The sequence below is a fragment of the Pteropus medius genome, unplaced genomic scaffold (genome assembly GCF_902729225.1).
Source record: "Pteropus medius unplaced genomic scaffold, Ma_sr-lr_union100, whole genome shotgun sequence".
NCBI classification, from domain to species: domain Eukaryota; kingdom Metazoa; phylum Chordata; class Mammalia; order Chiroptera; family Pteropodidae; genus Pteropus; species Pteropus medius.
Window position 1 is genome coordinate 26,452,247 of NW_024340696.1, and position 21,651 is coordinate 26,473,897.

Consider the following 21,651-nt stretch of genomic DNA (forward strand, 5'->3'; position numbering starts at 1 on the left):
GGCAGTCTGTCCTACTTAAAGTTTAATTTGAAATAAGATATCATCTCCGTGAGAGCAGTTACACGTGAACACGGATCCAGTTTTCTTCTAGACTTGAGATGGGAAAATCTCTCTCTGCTGAAAACTACTCAAAGGATTCCTGTGACATTATTTGGGGATGATTTTAATTTGGGGGCACCCATGTTCAAGTTTTTGTAGTGAAGGAGGTGTTAGTGAGGATGGGAGAAAATTTTGACAGCCTCTAAATGAGGTATCTGTTAATGGAAGAAGCTCCACAAGGTTGAGGGTTGAGCAGGCATAGTGGCCCAGGGCGTGGGGTTTCTGGATCTGTGTTCACAGTGGCAGTTCTGAATACAGAAACCAACCACGGCGTTTTGAAGATTACCTAACTCCAGACCAGCAGTGAGTACTTATGATTAACTAACTTTGAGAGACAGTCAATTTATCACTTCAAAATCTTGAAGATTCTGTCTCAAGGCCTGATTCAGGGTAGTTTTGTCAGGTGCCAAAACCAATAAACACTGATCTCTTCCACAACTTGATAACACAAGCTCGATTCAGTGGGAGGGTTTAGACTGTTCTCCCCCTTCCCTTCTCTGTCATGCTTTAAGTCCAGCCACCATTCATGTGTCTAAAAGCGATGTGCTTTCTCAAATACCACTCATCAAAGAGGGTCTGACAGCATGGAATATATCTTATGATCTTCACCTAATTTCTAACTGATTTACAGAGGATCACTCTGCCCATTGCCCAGGGCTACCCTCAAGTTTGTACAGGTTCTGTCCTGTACAAGGGCAGCTGGTTGAGGGGTGAGCAGACTGAAATCCCACCCTGCTCCACCCTGCCGCCCAGACTCCTGCTCAGCTGTATCCTGGAGGTAGGTGTGCCTTTTCTAATTTGTATTTGGGCCAGGGGAGACCCTGAGATTCATTTTTTTTTTTTTAATGCTCATCCTCCTCCAAAGTCTAGTATTCCTTTCCTCGTCTCCAACACTATGGGTATTTTTTTTAAAAAAGAGGCTATGCCCATGGCAAAGGCAAATTCATTTTGAAGATATGCTTTCTGTTCAGTGAGAGAGAAAGAAAAAGAGAGGGAAAGAGAAAGGAGAGAGATAAGGAGAAGAATGGAGACGAGGTCGCCCTTCTGCCTAGTGAATTGTGGACGCATGGGCCTTTCCTGGACACAGCTGTGAAGGGGTAGAAAATCAATTTTTTTCCTATTACTCCACGGTGAGGAAGGAAAAACCTATTTGTAAATTGAATTAAACCCAATAATAGCATGTCTGTGTATTCGTTGAGGACTAGAAAAATTAGCCACAGATACAACTACGTAATCCAGCAATGTAACTAGAAATCAACACTCTCCCACTTCGAAGCTTAGCTGAGACATTTTTCTTCTTCCTTTTCAAAGAAACCCCCATGGCTAAATGTCACTAAGATTCTTCAGCGTGCCAACACATCGACAACTCAGTAAAGATTCTGTAAGGGAAGGAACTCCAAAGCCCCATCTGGGAAGAGTGTACTTCCAAATTCTTGCCTTTGCTGCTTGCATATCCCAGTCAGTAATAATGACTGGATGTGAACTAGAACCTTCTAGAAGACAGTTTTGCCCCAATTACCTTTGGGAGGTAATTAGGTCTTTTGAAATTGCAATCTGTGGTGCTGACTGTGGAATAAATTTCCTCTGTCTGCGCAGGCTAGCTCTTGTTCTCGGAAACCCTAACCCATCTACTGAGTACGGAATTACCAGGTTACTGCAGTGAGGGGCCTGAAATTTCATTAGCAGTCTGCCCTCTAGTGGAGCATCACAGTTTTTCTTCTCTTTCAGTGAGCAGAAGAATTCAAGTTTTCCAGATAGTGCAAGGTGAGGCATTTGTCCTCAAAAGACAGCTTCCAGAGCTGAATCAAGCAAGGCTCACAATGATAGGTCCCCAGGTCACAGTCAAAGACAGTTGGTGCTGTGGCAGGTGTCCCTGCAAAGCCTGCAGAGACAAAGGTCCTTCTCGCGTCCATGGAACCCGCCAGCGTTCGCCCTGGGCGCCAGCATTCAGTTCCCCACTCTCGCTGTAAAAATAGGACCAACCTATCAGGAATGTTTAAAATGATAGTTATTTTTTGGCAAATATCATTAACACAAAGGAGCCTTTCAAAAAGGGCCACGCAGAATTATTTTTTAAAAGGCAAGATGCACGAGTTTTAGAAAAAGACCAAGTCTTTGTGGCTGTTGTTTTTAAGAAGAAAATCGATTTTGTGATGGTGGCTGGATGTTGTAAGGCAGAAGATGGTCTTGAGATCTGCTGTCTGGATTTTGCTTCTGTGTTTTAAAAGCCGTCAGAACTTGGCCTGCTTCAGTTTGTCAATATGGTAGCAGAGTTTCAGCGCAGGCCCCAGCTTCAGGCCCAGGTATTTCATGATCATGTCACTCTTCAGCAACAAGAGAGCATTGCCATCAATCTCCTAGCGAAACATGATCAGAAAAAAGAAAACCCAGAAGATGGTCAGAGTGATCAAGTAGTGGCTATAATTAGAGTGTGTTCTGGGGTAAGGTAAGGGAATATAGATTTACTCAGATACACATTCTCTTAGTGCCAAGGCAAGATCTTCTTAAAAAGATAAAGTAAAAATACTATGTATTCCTCTTCCCGTCACCTCCCTCGGGTCATTATAATACACAGGATCTTTTCTTTTCCTGCTCTCTCCTGATTGAAGGAATCGAACATAACCCCAGCTGTGATCCCAATATCCCACAGATGATGTTTATCTCCTCATCCAATCTAGGGCTAAAGGAGCAAGAAATGTGCAATGGACTGAATGTTTGTGCTCCCAGCAATTCATATGTTGAAATCCTAACCTCCTATATGGTGGTATTTAGAGTTGGTGACTTTGGGGATTAATTACATTGTCATGACGGAGCACTCGTGAATGGGATTAGTGTCCTTATACAAAGAGGAGATGGCAGTCTGCAACCAAGAAGAGGACTCTCGCTAGACTCAGACCAGGCTGGCACCATGATCTTGGACTTCTAGCCTCCAGAATTGAGAAATAAATTGCTATCGTTAATAAAACAGCCAGGTACATCGGCTACAGCGGTCTGAACTGACTAAGACAAAGCGTCATCATTAGACCCTGAAACTAGTGGTTCCCTTTCCATTCCAGATGCTGGTATAAGGCTGTGACTTCCATCCATCCCTCTAATCTCTTATTTCTTTTCTTGGTAAGCCCACCTATCTTTAGCTGATTACCAGATTACAAATTATACTCTATGAGTGATTTGGGGTGTTTTTCTGGGCCAGTCAATAATTCTCGGTGCACCTAAATAATGCACCCGCTTCATCCCAGGGTTTAGCACAAAGAACAACTAAGGGAATGCTGGTCCTTTGAGGGCCTGGTATTGCTCCCATTTGTCTCTGAAAATGGGAACCTTCCAGAACGTATGTCGAATTTATGAATCTGGTAAACCTAGGTTTCTCATTCTCCTCTAGTGCTGTTTTCAGGTCTGTAGGGACAAAGGGTAGAAATTTGGGGCACTCAGGTGGGGAGAAGAGGCATGGTTACAGGACTCATATAACTGTACAAGGGACACCGGCCCCTCTCATTCATCTTGCCAGTCCTCCAGCCAGTATAGATGAAGCATCTACTCTGTGTCACGCACTCCTCGTGTCCTTGGCAAAATGGCAGAGTAGGAAAATCTCATCTGTGGGCTTTCCCAGGGGTGTCATTGCCTAATGTTCTCTCTTTACCCCACCCACCGACTTCCACCATCTCCTACCACTCTGGAAGAGAGCCAGCCTTCTCCCAGCTCTGTCTAATCATAACCCACTCTGTGGTCCTTGTTCTCAAGACCCTGATATTAGGCGAGGTCAAATATATCCCTAATAAAATGTGAGTGTTGGGTTAGATGAGAATCCTCCCCAGATCAGAGAGCTGGATTTCTACAACAGAATCACCAAATAAAATGAGACAGGAAGGAAAAAAATAATGGTTACTGTGGAAGGCAGAAGAATGTTCCCTTTCCTTCCCCCAGTACTTCTATGTCCTAATCTGTGGAACCTGTGAGTATGTTAGTTTACCTGGCAAAAGTGAATTATGGTTGCAAATGAGATTAAGGCTGCTGATCAGCTGACCTTATAATAGGGGGAGTATCCTGGATTATTTGGGGGAAGGGGCAATGTAATCACAGAGGCCTCAAAAGTGGAAGGAGAAAGCAGAAGAAAGAACTAAAGAGTCAGCAGCCTGAGAAGGACCTGGCTTGATGTTATTGGTTTTGAGGATAAGGATCAGGAGATAAGAAATGAGGTAGATCTAGATGCTGGAAAGGCAAGGAAAAAATTCTCCCAAGAGCCTCCACAGAGAATGTCAGCCCTGCTGGCACCATGAACTCAGCCCAGTGAGACCCTCATCAGAGTTCTGACCCACTGAACTATAAGGTAATAAATTTGTGTTGTTTTAAGCTACTACATTTGTGGTAATTGGTTATAGCAGCTTGGCGAGCAAAGTATTAATTCTTACCTTTTTTCCCTATTTACTATCTTTATATATTTCAGAATCTCCTAAATAATTATAAGGATGCCTACTAATAGGAGGCTATCTATGAGCCAGACACTATGCTTAAACTTTGTGTGCATTTTCTTATTTAATCCTCAAACAGTTTAGGAACAGGCACTAATAGTTTGCTTGGCATATCGTAGGTATGCTATAAATATTTGTCAAATGCACAGACAGATGGACGGGTAAGCAGGAAAACAGGTATTCCTACTATAGGCCAAAATGACAGAACATATGGGACAAATATCCCTTAAAAATAAAACTAAGCGGTCGTTGTGCTCTGAGAAGTCTGTGGTTCCAACTGGCCTCCCTTGAGTGGTGCCCTGAGGCTTAATTCAGACCCACTGGCTTCCCCCTCCACAGCCCAGAGCTCCCTGAACCTGACCCCGCCTCCATGCCTCCCTTCTTCCTCCGACCCTCTCCCAGCCCAGGCCCACCACATGCATACATGCTTTCTGAAGAGCTCCACGTGAGGCCCCAGAGCCTGTGGGTCAGCGTCTTTCACAAACCAGACCACATCCTCCACGGTCCAGGTGGAGGGGTTCCTGCTCCTTGGCCGCCTGGCATCCTGCCCGTCTGGAGAAGGGCTTGAGGCTGGATGGGTGAGCACAGAGAAGGAGACCATTAGACACTGGGATGAGGGCCTCAGCACCTAGCCATGCTGCCTGCTCCCACCTGGCCCTCAAGTCCAAGATGGTGGCTCGAGTGACCTTCTGCGACAGAGAAAGACTGTGAATGGCTTTACACTAATTGTGATGGAGCGTCCCCCTAGCTTCCCTTCTCTACCTTTAGCTAGGGCTTTTGCTTCTCTCTAGAAAGCATTTACACTCCTTGCTTTCCACAGAATTCCGCCAGCCATCAGAGCCCAGGGAGACCCCTCCCTAGACAGCATTTCTGTGTCCTGCCATCTAGACATCACCTTCCTTCACCGTTAACCCCCAAATCATTGTTTTTCTTCTATTAAGGTGCTTTCCACAGTCTACCTTCTATTACAATTATGCATATACTTGTCTGTAACCTCCAGTGAGATTTCAATTTCTAGAGGGTAATCTTTTTCATCTTTCCCCGCCCCCGCTCCCACCCCAATCCATTCCACAAACATCTACCGAGCTTCTCTTCTGTACCAAGTCCTGGACAAAATGTTTGGTGAAAAATGGGATCCTCTCATTACCGGGTTTATGATTATTGACTCCTCCATGGTTCTAAGTAAGTGTATTTGTAAATATGGGCTCGATCATTGTAAAATAAGTCAATATACTTTGCAGAAACAGTATAAATAACTTATACAAAAAAGCCTTGCGTGCTAATCCTTAATCCTGTTTTCAGGCCAGAAAAAGTCTGAACAATGAAGATGCTTCCCCACATTATAATCCTGAATTAGAAGTGGAGAGGCCTTCACTTCTATGTCCCTTCTCTAATCTCAGGGTGCAGTGGTCTTCTGCTGTCTCTTTTTTCCTCTTTTTAATGTGTTTGAGAAGTACTCAATCCTCCATTAGTGCTGAGAATTGTACAGCATCACATTTCCGAGTCTATCCTAAATACATAATGGTTTGGCTGAGAACTGGATTTACTTTGAGATTTTCCCCGCCTTTTCCTCGTTAGACCTGGAAGGGTCCCCTAAGGTGCTTTGGCACGGGCATTTTGCCAGAAAACCGTTAAAGCCCCCTGGAGCCATCTGAATGCTGATGCATGCTTATTAGAGATGATTTCACTACACTCAACATGAGGACGAGGCATCACGGAAACCACGTTTGCTTCTGGATCCTGCCCATCTAAGCTTCGGCATTAATCAGGGTGATAATAGATTCTCTGATTACAAAGGCTGGGAGTCTTCAGTGCCAAGAATGATATTAGAGTGATCAGAGCAGAGGTCACACCTAATTTTCTGTATTCGATAGGAAGGAAAAATACCAGACTGATTCACAGCCTCGTCCGTGGGAGCCTAAGTTCCTTCGAGCAAGGTCGGGGAACTGTTTTCCCACCATCTCAGCCCAGGTGTTGGGCTAAGCAAGCGGGGAGGCTTGTCTTTACAGAGGAGGCGCTCCAGGTGACGGCCGTGGAGAGAAAGTGGCTCTGCCTCTGGTCCCTGGTGCTTGCTGAGGGCATCTTTCACTTTTCCAGGCTGGAAAGCAGCAGCTGGGCCAGGCTCAAGAACCTCTCTGGGGTGGGGGTGGCGGCTTTTTAGTCATACAAGACAGAGAGCAGCAGGAAGCCTGTCACACCTTGGGAGTTGCTCAAGAAGGAAGAGAAATGGAACTTCCCAGTGGTAGGTTTGTAAAGGCTTTGCAGTGGTCCCTGCTTACAGAGGTAATAACTACACTAGCCCCCTTCCCCTCCTCCAACTGCGCTGGTGTCAGGAAGACAGATGGGTCTAGACTGACAGTCAGGCCATGCAGATGTGATTGGACATTGGTAAGACGTGATCGATGTGAAAAAATCTTGCTCCTAAAAGAACAGAGCAGGCAAAGCGCTTTGCCAAATGCCTTTACAAAGGCAGATTTCTCCAGCGTGGAGAACTTTGTGTATGGATGGTCATGTCCATTCACTGGGAGATGCCAGAGACATGTAAAAAGCGAAACCCAGTTTGGAATGGATGTGTAATTAAAGATAGTTTTTGTCATTTCTCACATTCTCCAGAAGTAGAATGACTATGAATCAGGATTTAAAGCAATCCCAGACATTTTCACAGCACAGGTACTAGTACTGTTGTCTCCGGGTCTCTCTCTGTCTTACACATACCCACAAGCACATGCATAATTTCCTTTTGAGTATTCATAGTTCAGAGAAAACATTTTAGCTAACGATAGAGCCGTATGAAGAATGGAATGAAACCCCTACCACCCACCAGCTATGTGAGCATCTTTGTGCTTCTCAGATGTGAAACAGGGAGTAGGGAAGGATCTCTAAAGTCCCTTACACCTATGACACTGCATGGTCCCTTCACATTACAGACTGTCCCATGCAACACTAAGAGAGTTAGCTTCTCACACATCTGAAAGCCTGTCCATATACAAAGCTCACTGAATGAAGAGTCAATGGCCAGGCGTTTGGCCCTGTCCTGACCGTGATCATTCTCTATGGACCTCATTTTCTTCATTTTGTTTCTCAAGAGTATTTTAAGAATCAAGCAAATATATGGATTGGGGTTGAAGCCTGACAAGAAGCCTCTTGAAGGGAAGACTATCAGTTTTCAAAGGGGACTCCTCAGTGTCCTACCTCAGGCTGTCTGTAAATCTCCTTGGCCTTCTCAGCCTCTCTGGCAGCTGGAATTGGGGTGGGAAGTATGGGGGTGAAGGCAAAGGGAGGGCAGACATCTTTACCTCCTCTTAGTGACCTGGTCCCCAGAGAATGCATCCCTCCTAGAAACAAGGCTATGTGCAAAGTATTCGCGGTACCCAGGCTATCCCACAACCTGGGCAACATCAGCTAGTTTGAAACACTGTTGTTTCCATTGTTTCTATTAAAAGAATTTTTGAGACACTGTTAGGTGAGGGAGATGGGAGATAGAAGAGAACCTGACCAATCCTTAGATTTTAACCAAGTTTTTCTTTTATTTTCTTTTATCATGTTCACATGATCTGTGATTCTAACATTTATTGAGCTCTTACTATGTCCTAGGCCTAAATTCACATATGAACTTATTTACTGTACTAAATATACATATGAACTTATTTAATCCTTCCAAAAACCTATGAGGTAGGTACTATTATTCCAATTTCACAAGTGAGGAAACTGAGGCACAGAGTTCAGACTTGCAAAAGGTCACACAGTCAGGAAGTGGCATATCCAGGATTCTAGCCTAGATCATTCAGCTCTGCTATCCGTGTGATTATCCATGATGCGATTACGGCCTCTATTCACTTGTTGTTTTTAAAAAGGCAAAACCAAAATGGACACCAAGCTATCCTTAGAATGATAACACTGTTATACATTACATCCCAACAAACTATCTGTAACGGGTGAGACAGAAGTGGCATTACAACCAACACTGTGGAAATTTTGCATAACTGTGGTTCCGCCTCTATATTTGTGTCCTGTAAGTGTCACTCACTATGTGAAAGAAAACTCTTTACCAACATGTGGTTCTTCTTTGTCCTGGCAGAGAGCTGGTCTACACCTCTCAGGCTCCCTTGGAGTTAAGTTTGCCAAATGGCCAGCTCTTGGCAAAGGCATGTGAGAGGATGTGACACGAATCGCTCCCTGGCTCTAGGGGTGTGTGTGCGCCTTCTCTACCTACGCTTTCCCTTTGTGCTGGTGCATGGAGGCCTAAGGGACAGCAGAGCCACAAAATGGACAGAGCCTGGGTCCTTAAACTGGGATGCACCCCCACTGGGAACACTCACCTTGGACTCTGAACAAAGATAAACTTCTATCACATTTGCGCCACCGTACATTTTGGAATTTACTTATGACTACAGCCCAGCCTACTCTAATACACTATTTTTGTTATTTTTGTTGCTTATTGTCTGACATCAGCTGCCTTCATGAACAACAAAAATCCATGAAGGGGCTTGAGGGAACTTAATTTTCTCAGTGTTTCCATGTTCAAACAGCCACAGTCCCCTCCTCCCACTGCACGCCGTGGTCCCAGGGTACGGGCAGAGGAGGTAAAGTCACAAGGAAGCCAGTGCATGCATTACATTACCACATCTGTTTCCTTCAAGAGAGGTCCCGTTTCTCTTGGGGCTGGAGCCTGGGGGCCTTAGCCCAGGTGCCGAGGGGCCTCCAGAGGACATGGGGCTGGTGCGGGGACCACTGGGTGTGGTGGCTGGGGTTCCCCCAAGGTGGCCGTCTCCAGAGTTCTGCCTCTTGCAGTACAGCGAGGAGATGGTAGGCAAGGAGCCCCTGTGAGTAAAGGTGGAGGCGGAGGGGTCCATGCTGTAGCGATTCATGCCCACAGGGTTCACCAGACACTCCTCAGTGATGACCGTTTTTGCTAAGCAAGAAGGCAAAGCAGAGAAGCAGAGATCAGAAAGCAGTTCAAGGAGCCACCCGGTGCTCAGTCTTGGTATTTCCTGGCATTACAGATGCCACTATCTGTGGGGATGGGAGCTGAGGAGGAATGGACCTCACTGCATAATCCCAAATAGCTCGGCTTCTCAGCCAACTAAAACACCTGCCTCACGAACGAAGCGTGTTCTAGTAGGGATTGGGAGATGTGCCCCTCTGTGTTTAGAGGGAAAAGTGATTATCTTGGTTACTGATGACTTGGAAATAAAATTCAAACAAAGGTCTTTCTGTCTCCATGGCCCTGCTCCTCTGACAGGCTCTGCTGGCTTGTCTATATCTCCCTGCTCCCTCTTCTCTTGCCTACCATCACTGCCTTCCTCATGTGGACTGAGATTCTTGGGACAGATCAAGCAGGAGTCACAATGTCCCCGAGTTAGAAGACTTTGGCCTGGGTGGTGACCAGGTGAGATTCTGCTTGCTCCCCAGGCTTTTAGTCTCAAACACATGCAGGCATTAACCTTCCACCAAAGCTAACAAACTGGGGACACAAGTGATGATCTGGACAGTGCCATGATCCTCCCCAAACCCTGCAGATGAGATAAAGAGCCAATCTAAAGTGCAGGGGGAGTAGAGGACCTGAAGAATCAGCCAACCTCATCCACAGCTTGCTCCCCATCAAGTGAATCAGGACTTTCTGTACTTACAGCTCTTACAGGCTGTTGAAGATATACAAGTGGCCAATAAGCACATGAAAACATATTCCACATCACTAGTCATTGGGAAATGCAAATCGAAACCACAGTGAGGTACCACTTCACACTCACTAGAATGGTTATAATAAAAAAAATCAGGTATTAAGAAGTGTTGGTGATGCTGTAGAGAAATTGGAACCCTCAGACACTGTTGGCGGGAATGTAAAATAGTGCAGCCTCTTTGGAAAACAGTCTGGCTCTTCCTCAAATGGTTAAAAATAGTTACCATATGACCCAGCAATTCCACTCCTAGGTCTATACAAGAGAAATGAAAACACACGTCCACAAAAATTTTATACATGAATGTTTACAAAAGCACTATTCATAATAGCCAAAAGGTGGAAACAATCCAAATGGTTATTAACTGATGATAAACAAAATGTGGGGTGTCCATACAATGGAATATTATTCAGGCATTAAAAAAAAAAATGAAAGACTGATAATACTATAGCATGAATGAGCCTTAGAAATACTATGCTAAGTGAAAGAAGCCAGCCACAAAAGACCATGCATTAAGTGATTCCATTCATATGAAATGTCCAGGATAAGCAAATCTATAGAGACAAAAAGTAGATTAGTGGTTGCTTAGGGCATGGGGGTTGATGGGATAGAGGGTGCTAGCTAAAGGGTGTGATGGTTGCACATACCTGTGAATATACTAAAAACTGTTGAACTGTTCAGTTTAAATGAGTGAATTAGATGATATATGAATCATATCTCAATAAAGCTGTTTTAAAAAGTCATTGCAGAAGTCCCGTGTTAGGTGTGAACATGTTCTTGAAGGTGTTGTAGTCAAGTCGGACAAACACTGCTTTGGCCACTAGGCCACAAGTGAGCTGAGCAGCCTAAGGGCGAGCATGCTCTGTGCCTCATGCTTTGTAGCAAATGGAGTGCTGCAAGATGTCTTCAGGAACCTGGAACACTGCACCTGTGCCTTGATGGCCTCTACTCTGGGTCAGAAGATATCAGTAGGAAGATTCTAAAAAGGACTGGGCTACAGAGCTATATACTAGGCTGCTTCCTGAAGGAAATGAAGGAGAGAAAAACTAACACTTATTGAGCACCTACTACAGGTCAGCACCATTCTAAGCCAGCAAGCGACAAGGCTGTCATTACATTCCCTTTATTGGAAAGTACCCATAGTCTTGGACACTAATCTTTTGTGTCTCCAGTGCCAGGTGCTTTGGTAAATGTGAGGAAACTACTCAGTGTCTGGTATACAGACAGCACTCATTTGGGCCGGTTTAGCAGTGAGGCAGCTGTTAGGCAGAATATGCATTACAATTCAGATTATAAAGGACTAAATATACATTCTTCATGTAGATGCATGATAAAAAAATAAAAAAAAAGATTTGACTACAACATTTATTCTGTTTATTAAATATTTTAAATCCAAATTAAATATGACCACATAATTCTGATTGTTTAAGATAGAGAATGCTGATAATTCACTAATCTGTATGATCGTTGGAAAATACAGATATGGATGGAAGATTGTTCTCCTATGACACTGTGGAAATGGGAAACAAGGGAGCTTGGACGTTATTGGTTTAAAAACTGCGACGACCATGGATGAGATCAAAGGTAATAAGTCAGCTTCTGGGCTATGATCCAAATGAACTCATTAGAAAGTAAAACTGACTCAAGAGAACAGCAAGTTCTCTACCCAGCAAAAAATGCACCAGCGGTTCTGAAGTCGGGCAGGTGGACAACCACAGAGACGCCACCAAACCCCAGCCATGGCTCCGCACAGCCCGTGGCTCCCAGGAAGCCTGGAGTGAACAGCACAGCCAGGTGCACACACCAGGGTGCCGTTCACAATTGATGAGATGCATCTGCTCAAACCTGATTAAAACAAACTTTCCTCACCCTTATAAATAGGGGAGCTGACGCTCACATCATAGCAGAGTGTAAAAATGGCTGATACGATGAAGGCCTTCCTCGTTCGACCACAGAACTGAAAAGGACCTTCACAGAACACCTGGCCAGCATGTTCCCAAGCTGATTTTAGGTGGTACTTTGGTGTATTCATTTCCTAAGGCTGCAGAAATTACCACAAACTTGGTGACTTGAAACAACAGAAATATATTCTCTCATAATCTGGAGGCAAGAAGTCTGAAATCAAAGTGTCAGCAGAGCCATGCTCTCTCCAAAGGCTCCAGGGGAGGGTCCTTTCTTGTGTCTTCCTAGCTTCTGGTGGTTGCCGATGATCCTTGATGTTTCTTCGCTGTAGACACATCCTTCCAGTCTTTGCCTCCACCATCACGCGGCACTCTCCCTGTGTGTCTGTGACTGGGTCCAAATTTCCATCTTCTTATAAGGGTACCTGTCATTGGATTAGGGCCCATAATCCAGCATGACCTCATTTTAGTTCGATTACATCTGCAAAGACCCTATTACCAAAGAAGGTCTCATTCACAGGCACTGGAGGTTAGGACTTGAACATATATCTTTTTGGAAGACACAACAACAGGTGGACATTATTTTTTTATAGTCACCTATTTTAGTGCACATCAGTAAAATATAATTAGCCCATCAAATTATGATTCCACTGATACCATCATTGCTTAAGATGAGTAAAGGCTAAAGTTAAAAGAAATGAATCCATTGAAAGGAATATCTTGAGTAAATGCTTCTATAGGTGTTAGTGAGACATAGTAAAAATTGCAAATGTGGTATATTAATACAGGAATGCATTGAGGTAGCCCCTACCCCTCTTTTCAGGCATATCTAGAGATGGAAATAAGGTAAATATCTAGAGAGGAAAATAAGGTAAATATAACTGAACCTCTTATTTAAAAGCCTCCCCAAAGACATTTTATAATCTCTGTCACAGGTTAGGTCATTTTGCTACAAATCTCATTGCCTGAAAGTTCTTCCTTACATCTAACTCCAGTTCCTCTTGCTTTAGTGAAAAAAATGACTACTGGATATACACTCTTTATACTATTTAAAACCATGAAGTCATCCAACATACAGGTAGTTGAATTACAGCTATGCGGAACCTCTAGTAGCTTAAGAATTTTAAAAAATGGGACACGTGGATTGTTTGTTACCTAAAACTACTATTTAAAGTTGAAAAAGACCAAATCTGTACTTGTAAAGAGAACTAAAATTTTTTAATGGTTTTGTGGCTGACTGGTGAGTGAACACCAGATGGGGCCAGCGGACCTGGGATGGTCCAGGCATAAATGCCAAGCGCGGATCCAAACCCTGCTCACAGACTCCATCCAGCAAACCACAGGGCTGACAGGTTAAGTCTTTCATGGTTCTTTTCTCTTAGATTCTTAGAAAATCCCTTCTCATCTGAATTGAGCTATCTTGTTACCCTAACACCTCTCATTAAACAAGAGGATATGACCCAACCTCTACTTAAGGGTAAATATTTTAAATATTTTAAATTTAATCACTGTGGAGACCACTAGCTCAGCAAAGTGGGGTAAAAAAGAGGCGTTTTATGTACCTCTCTTCTATAACTCCCTGCCCTATCCTAGAGACTAAGGATGCCGCTTGTAAATCATTAAATCTTTTCTCTAGAAAAAGAAATAATCTGCTTTCGTACGATCACCCGAGCATGCTGAAATAGAAAGGCAAATGCACACATGGCACGTTTGAAAGAAGCCTGCCACCTGATCAAAGGTAACTTTCAGGGGAGCCCAACGTTCCTTCTTCACAATGGTTAATCTAGACTATGGTTTCCCTCGACCGCTGTATAAAGCCTAACCATGAGTGAGGCCGCAGGACACCCTAGAAGAGTTCAAACCCACTCTAGCCTCAAGGGTTAGCCCTTTGCTTCTGAATCTGAAACATGTCTAAGCCTCACTTTTGGGGGAGCAAATTCCAGGATCAGGAGTGTGTGAATTCCCCCTCCTCCCTCATCCCTGCAGAGGCCTCTGCAAAGGCTTTTAGGAAGCCCAGTGCAACCCATTCTTGCTACAGTTCTAGAGGGTCAGGCGCAAGCACCTGGAATGTAGAGAGCCTCTAGAGAAAAGCAGGAAGAGGCAGACAGACAGGAAGAAGAAAGCCAAGACCCAGAAAGAGAAAGAAAAATTCCCAAAGCATTGAGAGCAGGTGGAGAGGAAAAAGGGGCCCACGTGTATAAAACCACAGACACTCTTGACCAAGTTTCAGTTCAGACTGGTGTTGATTAATTGCCATTTGTCTTTTAGGACACAAGACCTAACTGCTCACAGTTAAGTGAACTTGGACTATTTATTTTATTTAAAAAATTTAAACTGGCACTTCACTTGAATTCTCTAACCAAGTACCCTAAAAAGCAACAATACCACCATCTGCAAAATTATTCTCAAATAATATCTATTCATGCAATAATAACTCCCAAATTCCAGAGCTTTAGACACTATTCTTTTCCAGTAGTAAACGGTCTTTTTCTCTCTCTCCCCACATCTCTCTCTCTCTCTCTCTCGCCTCTCCTCTCACACACACACACACACACACACACACCCCACTCCCCACCGTATCTCCCCACATCAGTCATAACCCCCCAATTGCAAAGAGTGAACCCTTTTTACAATCATCACGGCCACCTTCCCCCAGGCTGGTAGCCTGTGTCTTTCTAGGGACCCATTGCCAGCGGGTCTGCAAAGCCCAGCAGGCCACATCACCCTGCCCAGGCTGACAAGAAGATCAAACCACTGGGTCAGCATCCAGAGGGCTCCTGTGTGAATGGCTCAGCTGCTTAAAGAGACGGCAGCACCAAAAACCCCCAGCCTGGAAACCCAGATTAGAGAAGAAAATAATACAGGTGGCCCGATATCACTGCAACTGGAATAGCTCTGGAAGAACTATTACACAGTGCTTCACCAGGTGAGGGGCACAGTCAGTAAGCTCTAGAATGTGGAGAAAGAGACCTGCAAGGATAGAAGCAAAAGGAGGAAGCAGGCGGGAGGAAGAAGGCCCCAGGAAACAGTAGCAAGTCCCCAGCAGAGCGGCACAGGGACACAGGGCATTTTTTCCTACCTTGCGTAGCTGGGTCTCTGCCACTAGGCAGTCTCACGCACGCTCCTCTCAGGCACTGCTCGATGCCCAGCACCTGCTCGGTACTGTGGGAGGCAGAGAGACCTCTAAGGGACTTCTTGGTGTTAGAAACCTGAAGATTTCCTCTCTGTCCTCGAGCTGCCTTTCACTGAGGTTCCTGTAGAGGTTTGCAGATTTTCTTTTCTTAGGCAGCCCCGCCCCTTGTTCTCAATCAGATAAGCTCATCATGTTTTCCCTGAGGGCCCTCTGTGGCCTCTGGTCCCAGCCTTCCTGGTTCAAAGGGCACCAGGCCACACCACCTATGAAGCTTAGCATTTCATTCGGTTCAATTAAATTTTCCATTAACTTGGTCTCTGGCCAGTATAGATTTTCTCTTTAAGCTTGTCTCTAAGTTCAGATCACTCAGCCCTCAGAATCAACCTCATGACTCCCTTCTGATCCATTTAAGTACATTTATATCTTTTCTCCCCTAATGAGATGCACATAATTTTAGTGCCTGCCACCTGAACTTCTTTTGTGCTCCCTGATGTTTCTGGTTTGCCTAAGACTTTGTTCTAAGCCTATGGGTTGATTTCTTCCTGTGGAAATTTTGTCCAAAGGCAATTTTGCCTGAAGTCAGCAGGTTGGAATAATGAATGCCTTCTAGTCTCCAGAGTAGAGCAGGTTTCATGACCATCCTGTTTCTTGAAGCTTCGCCAAGCCGCTACCTCAAGGCTCAAGAACTCCCAAGAGGTGGGGAAGGGTGAAGATGGAGGAGACCTTCCACAGACACGCCCTGTGTCCTCAATAGCCCCCACACTTTGGGGTCCTTCACAGAACTTTGGGGAAATTAAACGTGGTCTCTAATCAGGAAAATATTGGAGTCCCTGGAAGAGAGGACACCTTATAAGTTTGGTTCTAAATGGGCATCTTGACTTTTAGGAAGGCTCACGGTGCCTTTCAGTATTCCTCACACTCATGAAGCAAGCTGCCATGTTGTGAGGTGCTCTGAGGAGAGGCCTACATGACAAGGAACCAACAGCTCATGGGAAACTGAATCTTGCCAACAACCCCATGAATGAGCTAAGAAGTGGATTCTTCCCTAGTTGAGCTTTGAGATATGCGCAATCTTAGGGGAGACCCAGGGCCAGAGGGCTCAGTTAAGCTGCGCCTGAACTCCTGACTCACAGAAACTATGAGATAATAAATGTTATTTTAAACCACCAAGTTTTGAGGTAATTTGTCACACAGCAGTAGATAAAAACAGATGGGGAAAGGGGATTCCTTTCTTTCTTCATACTCTGCATATCCAGATTGGAAGCTGTAATTACTAATTCAGTAGCAGCTATGATGTATCTGCTGTGGAATATCTGTCCAATTCTCTACCAGGAAATTTACAGGATTATTTTCAACAAAGGGATTACTGTTTATATCTGAGGCCCAGAAACTGACCACTAATAGGAGAGTTCATGAAGTTTATCTTAGAAGCCTACTGGGTCCCTAAGTTGCTTTAATTCCTCTTGGCATGGTTTGCCATTTTAACACTTGTCCTGATACATGGCCAACAGACACTGGTGTGGATAACCTGCAGATATTACCTTAGACCCACCACAGGGGTTCATGGTATCAGTCCAGGGGAACAACACCGAGGGCTGGAGAGAATCTCTAATTACAGCTCCTTGTGGGCCCTGGAAGCTTGGGAATGGCCACGTCTCATATACTTGGTCCTTTGCTTCCATTAGTCCTGTGCTTTCTGTGTTCTGACGTATAAATCAGAGAACTTAGTCACTGTGTCCTTGGATCTTCTTAGAGGTATGGCCCATCCCCTACCTCTCCTCTTCCATCATAGGCAGGAGCCTCTCTGGACAGGCCTGCCAGAGACACAGAGGCCTTCTGTAGCTGACCCAGGAGTCCCCAGCATCATCTGGCCAGTTGGAGAGTGACTCATGGGGGACTGAAGAGTGGGGATGTCACATAAAAGACAGTTAGCCTAATGGAACAAAAGAGCAGATTTTCAGTGGATTTTTTTATTCAAACAGAAGGAATGAGACCGAGGTAGGAGTGTCTTTCAGAGCATTCCCGAGACCAGCCCTGTAGGAAAAAATTGTCCACCATGGCCTTTTTCTCTGCGGGTCTTTTTCTCCTCCACACTCCCGCATAGGGAAGCTCTCCCAAACAGTCGAGAGCCTCGTGGGCATTAAACATCCTCATCATTCCGTTCTTTAAGTCTTAGGTATTGACATCTTCAATCTGGCTTTATTTGTGATCTTGAACAAGAGGAGTGTTATCTTAACTTCTTTTTGTTGTGTTTCAATATAGACATTTTCTATTAAAGTATTATCAAATTGGTCAACATGATTTAATATGCTGTTTGTCCTATATACAGCGTACCTTGGGAGGTTCTAACAACTTAATTGGAACATGCATTTATTAATTCATTTAACGTGAAAGAGAACCTAAGCCTTATAATGCAATAAATTACTGAATGATATAATTGAAAATATAACAAATAGCTTTTCCTAAATGAATCACATTGGCACACAGGCAGAACTCAGATTAAGAATCCTGCACTGGCAAACGTTCCCTATTCAACACTAGGAGCTCCGGCTGGGCTTCTCCCAGACCTGTCTGTCTGAAAATATATGAACGCCTAAGCATTTGCTGCAAAACTTTGGACAGTCTTAACCTTTCCATCAAAACTTTCTGCGAAGATTCTTAAGACCTGAACTTGACACTGATATCTTGTTCTCCTTCCAAATGACCCCCTTTCCAACACCTGGCTTGAGAACCAGACGGCTCATTTTGTTCACATGGCTCATGGCTGTGACAGCACAAACACAGCTCTGTGATATTTCAGTCATTGGCCTACAGTGGGAGACAAGCAGCTGCAAAAAGTAACGTGCCTTCCTTCATTTCTCTTTAAACTCTACCATTTCATATATTATTTAAAATATCAGATCAACCCTTTCTGCAGTGTGAGGATACAGGGAGAAGCCTGCAAGCTGGAAGAGGACCTTCACTCAACCACGCTGATGCCCTGTCTCGGACTTTCAGCCTCCAGAACTGAACTGTGAGAAATAAATTTCTGTTGTTTATTAAATAAATAAATATTAAAATATCAGATCATACTATACCTTATATCTGGTAGAGTAGGCCACTTTGTATTTTGTAGAGGGAGAAATTTCTCCTGGTGTCAAGAGTGATGGGCTCTGCCTGCCCTGTGTATGTCACCCAGCAACAACGTAGCAGGAACAAGCACAAGAACTAAATGCTCCATGGGGCCGAGATAGGAACTCCAGAAGGAGAACAGAGAATCAACTTGATGGGAGTGCAGTTTCCACCTAGATTTTGCTAAGTGGGGGTCGGGGGTTGTCTTGTTTGTTTACATCTTTGCTAGAAGTGACATGGGTACACCACAAGCCACTCGTGAACATCCATTTTGTGAGTCATGCTTCTGAGCTGGGAAACAGGATGCATACCCCACCCAGCAAGTGGTTAGGGCACGATGGACAGATGGGCTTGAGAGGAAGAGCAAAGGGCCAGGGAGGAGAAGACCTGGGCTCAGTGTCCTCCCTGCTGCTGCCTTTCTGTGTGGCTCTGAACAAGTGGCCTCAGCTCTGTGGGCCTTAGTGCATCACAAATAGGGGAAGCTCAGTGAATGTCTGTTGATGGACCAAATGGATGTTTCTATATCAAGGAACTCATGCCACTGGATAAACTCTATTTCTTTTCAGGAATAACCAATCTTTTGGAAAGATAGATATTCTCTGCATAGTCATTCTCTGTAGAGCTATGATATTAAACAAATTGTAATTCAACGGAAAAAGCAGATTTGATTTTTAAATGCTGGGTGTATAGTTTCAACCATAACGAAACACACTGGGAGTGTCTATTACTCCAATAGTCTTCTGGTGCCTGGCTCAGACGCCACCAGTCAAGGAAGAAAACATCAAGCCTCAAGAATAAATGTGCTTCCTCATCTCCCACTCGCTACCATTTGTGTATCAAAAAAGTTGCTCAACATAAAGTAAACAATTTGTTCCCATCATGTTAAACCTTCAAAAGGCAGGAAACCATCTTTACAGTTAGATCTTGCAGAAGAGTTCAGCTGTCACACTTGTGGTTTCCAAAGAAGACTCACTACTCTTGGTAAGCGGACTCTTGGTCTGTTGTGCTGCATAGAATTCAAGTCGGTAAATATTTACTGCAGACTCTTTATGTTTCAGGTTCTGCTGGGAACTGCATGGCCCTGCCCCCAAGTCTACCTAGCAGGGAGATGAGATCTGGACCCAGATTCAGGCAATATAGGCAGAATTAAGTGCCACTGTGGATGCGTAAACAAGGGTTTGGGAGAACAGAGATCCTGCTGCAGGTGGTGGCCAGTCCACACTGAGAAGTTTGCCTGCCCTCATTCTTCCCTTTCTCTCACTCTCCTCCCAGCCCTGTAAACCTCCTCTTTCTCACCTGGATTTGCACATGTGCCACCTTGCCTGACCACTCTGCTCCCTCGCAACCCTCTCTTCTCCAGCTCCTGGACACCTCCACAGGACATTGCATCACCTTCAGTGGTAACGCTTGTACAGGGGAGGCATCGTCCTAGCACAGGTGGACTTATTTTACTGAAAACCTGAAATAAATTTCCCTACGTGAGCAGATTCTGTCAGCCCACACTTATCACTCAAACTGTGGTCCCCAACCAGCAGCAGCACTGACATCACCTGGGCATCTGCTAGAAACGCAGACACTCAGGCCCCACACCAGCACTATGGAGCCAGAACCTGCTTTTTAACAAGATGCCCAGGTGGTTCCTGAGCACATTAAAGTTTGAGAAGCACTGGCTGAAGCTTATTTATAATTGATATCTCTTTTTTCCAATTTTCAAAGGTAAGGTAAAAATTTCCCCATGATCATCTCATGACTTCTGATAGAACCACAAATGTTATTGAATCCATGTTTCTGCCTCCATTCTTCTAAAGCACCTAGACAGCTGCTCTACTTCCTAAAACACAAACCATGTATGGCTATCAGTTAATAGAATTGGAAGAAAATGACTAAGGTTTCTGGTCTCAAGCTAAGAACTCTTAACTTCCCAACTGAATCCAGGCAGCTAAGTAGGTCTGAAGCCTGGTTTTCCACGTAGGAGAAAGATCACTTGGCAAAAGAATTTACATTTCAAAGATGGGAGAAAGAAATTTGGAAGAAGCCTTTTCTCTGCTCTCACATGAGCCCCTCTGCCTCGGTGTCACCTTCACCTCTGAAGGCGCTGTCACTGGGGTTCCTGGGGCACCCTGAGCCCCTGCTATCCAGGGCTGTCTTTGCCACCTCCAGCAGTGGCTCTCAACCTGGAAGGAACCAGAAAGGACATCTTGCTTCCACTCCTCTGGGTTAGCAGATCTCCCCCTAATGGACAAGTGGACACCTACACTTTTCACCAATAATGAGGAGATCACTACCACCCAAGCAGCCCTTTCCACTTCGAAATGGCTTTGACTTTTCAATGTTCTTTACAATGCCAACTCCACCTGACTCCTCAAAGAGCTATCTTCTTGGAGTTCCACCTGGTTATTCAGCTGCCTAAAATCAACACAGACCTCCATTCCTTTTCCCTTATCTTTCTCATGTCTTTCTTGCCATACTGGTGGGAAAGAAGGCGATAAACTAATTCCTTTTCTAAAGTGATGATAATTTGATCTGCTACTCTTTAAGGGAATTTTGACAAGGATATCCTAAAGAAACAATGTCTCAATCTAAAGGCAAACTCTCTAATGATGTCATTTTAGGCCCCATGGCAGATTGGTGGGAAAGATATGGCAAGTGGGCTGCTCAGAGCATACTGAGCCATGGTGCTTCCTCTATCTTCCCTGAGGCTCCCAGATGCATGAAACACACAGCACTCTATATTCTGCAACACCTAAGGCATGAGGAACAGTTTCCACGAGGGTGGTTGACTTAGAGCAATTCAGGTTTTCAAAGCAGCCATGGGCCAGGGAAGGGCTCGCGAAGACATTTGGGAGTCATTACATCCAAAGCCGAGCCAACTAGGAAAGACATCGGCTTTCGGGTAGAAATACCTGCTTCAGTCAGGGGAAGAAGGAGGCAGCTACTCTACTCCAGGGAGAAGACTGGAACTTCATCCAGCATGGTGAGCTTGGAAGGGAAGAGAATAAGGTAGAAACCAAGACAAGGCTCCTCAATGACCACTTAAGGACAGCTGAAGAAGGGCTCCCGGGACAGGATGTTAAAATGAACTATTTTAGTTTTCTTTTAGGCTGAGGCTGCAAGGCAATAGATACCACATATCAGAGTGAAGTGTTTAGATCTGATAAAAAGGGATGGTGAGAAGCCAGTTTTACACTTACAGATGACCACCATATCTAGCCTGCAAAAGGAATTGTAAATAATAAAAATTTTAGATAGGAAGAAAGAAA

At 44.6% G+C, this 21,651-nt stretch overlaps 1 protein-coding gene across 7 annotated transcripts in view; it reads right to left on the reverse strand.

The window, feature by feature from the left end:
- Positions 1–893: 893 nt before the first annotated feature.
- The window catches only part of SCML4 (Scm polycomb group protein like 4), an 89,676-nt gene continuing 68,918 nt past the window's right edge, over positions 894–21,651 (reverse strand). For 6 of the 7 annotated variants that reach the window (XM_039869857.1, XM_039869812.1, XM_039869820.1 and 3 more), the window contains 3 exons: positions 9,190–9,480; positions 4,993–5,138; positions 894–2,456 (listed from right to left, as the gene is read on the reverse strand). In XM_039869857.1, coding sequence (XP_039725791.1) covers positions 2,331–2,456; positions 4,993–5,138; positions 9,190–9,480 — 563 coding nt within the window. In that variant the 3' untranslated portion in view covers positions 894–2,330. Of the gene's footprint in view, positions 2,457–4,992; positions 5,139–9,189; positions 9,481–15,226; positions 15,361–21,651 lie in introns of those variants that run through there. The other variant, XM_039869868.1, reaches the window with a different exon arrangement.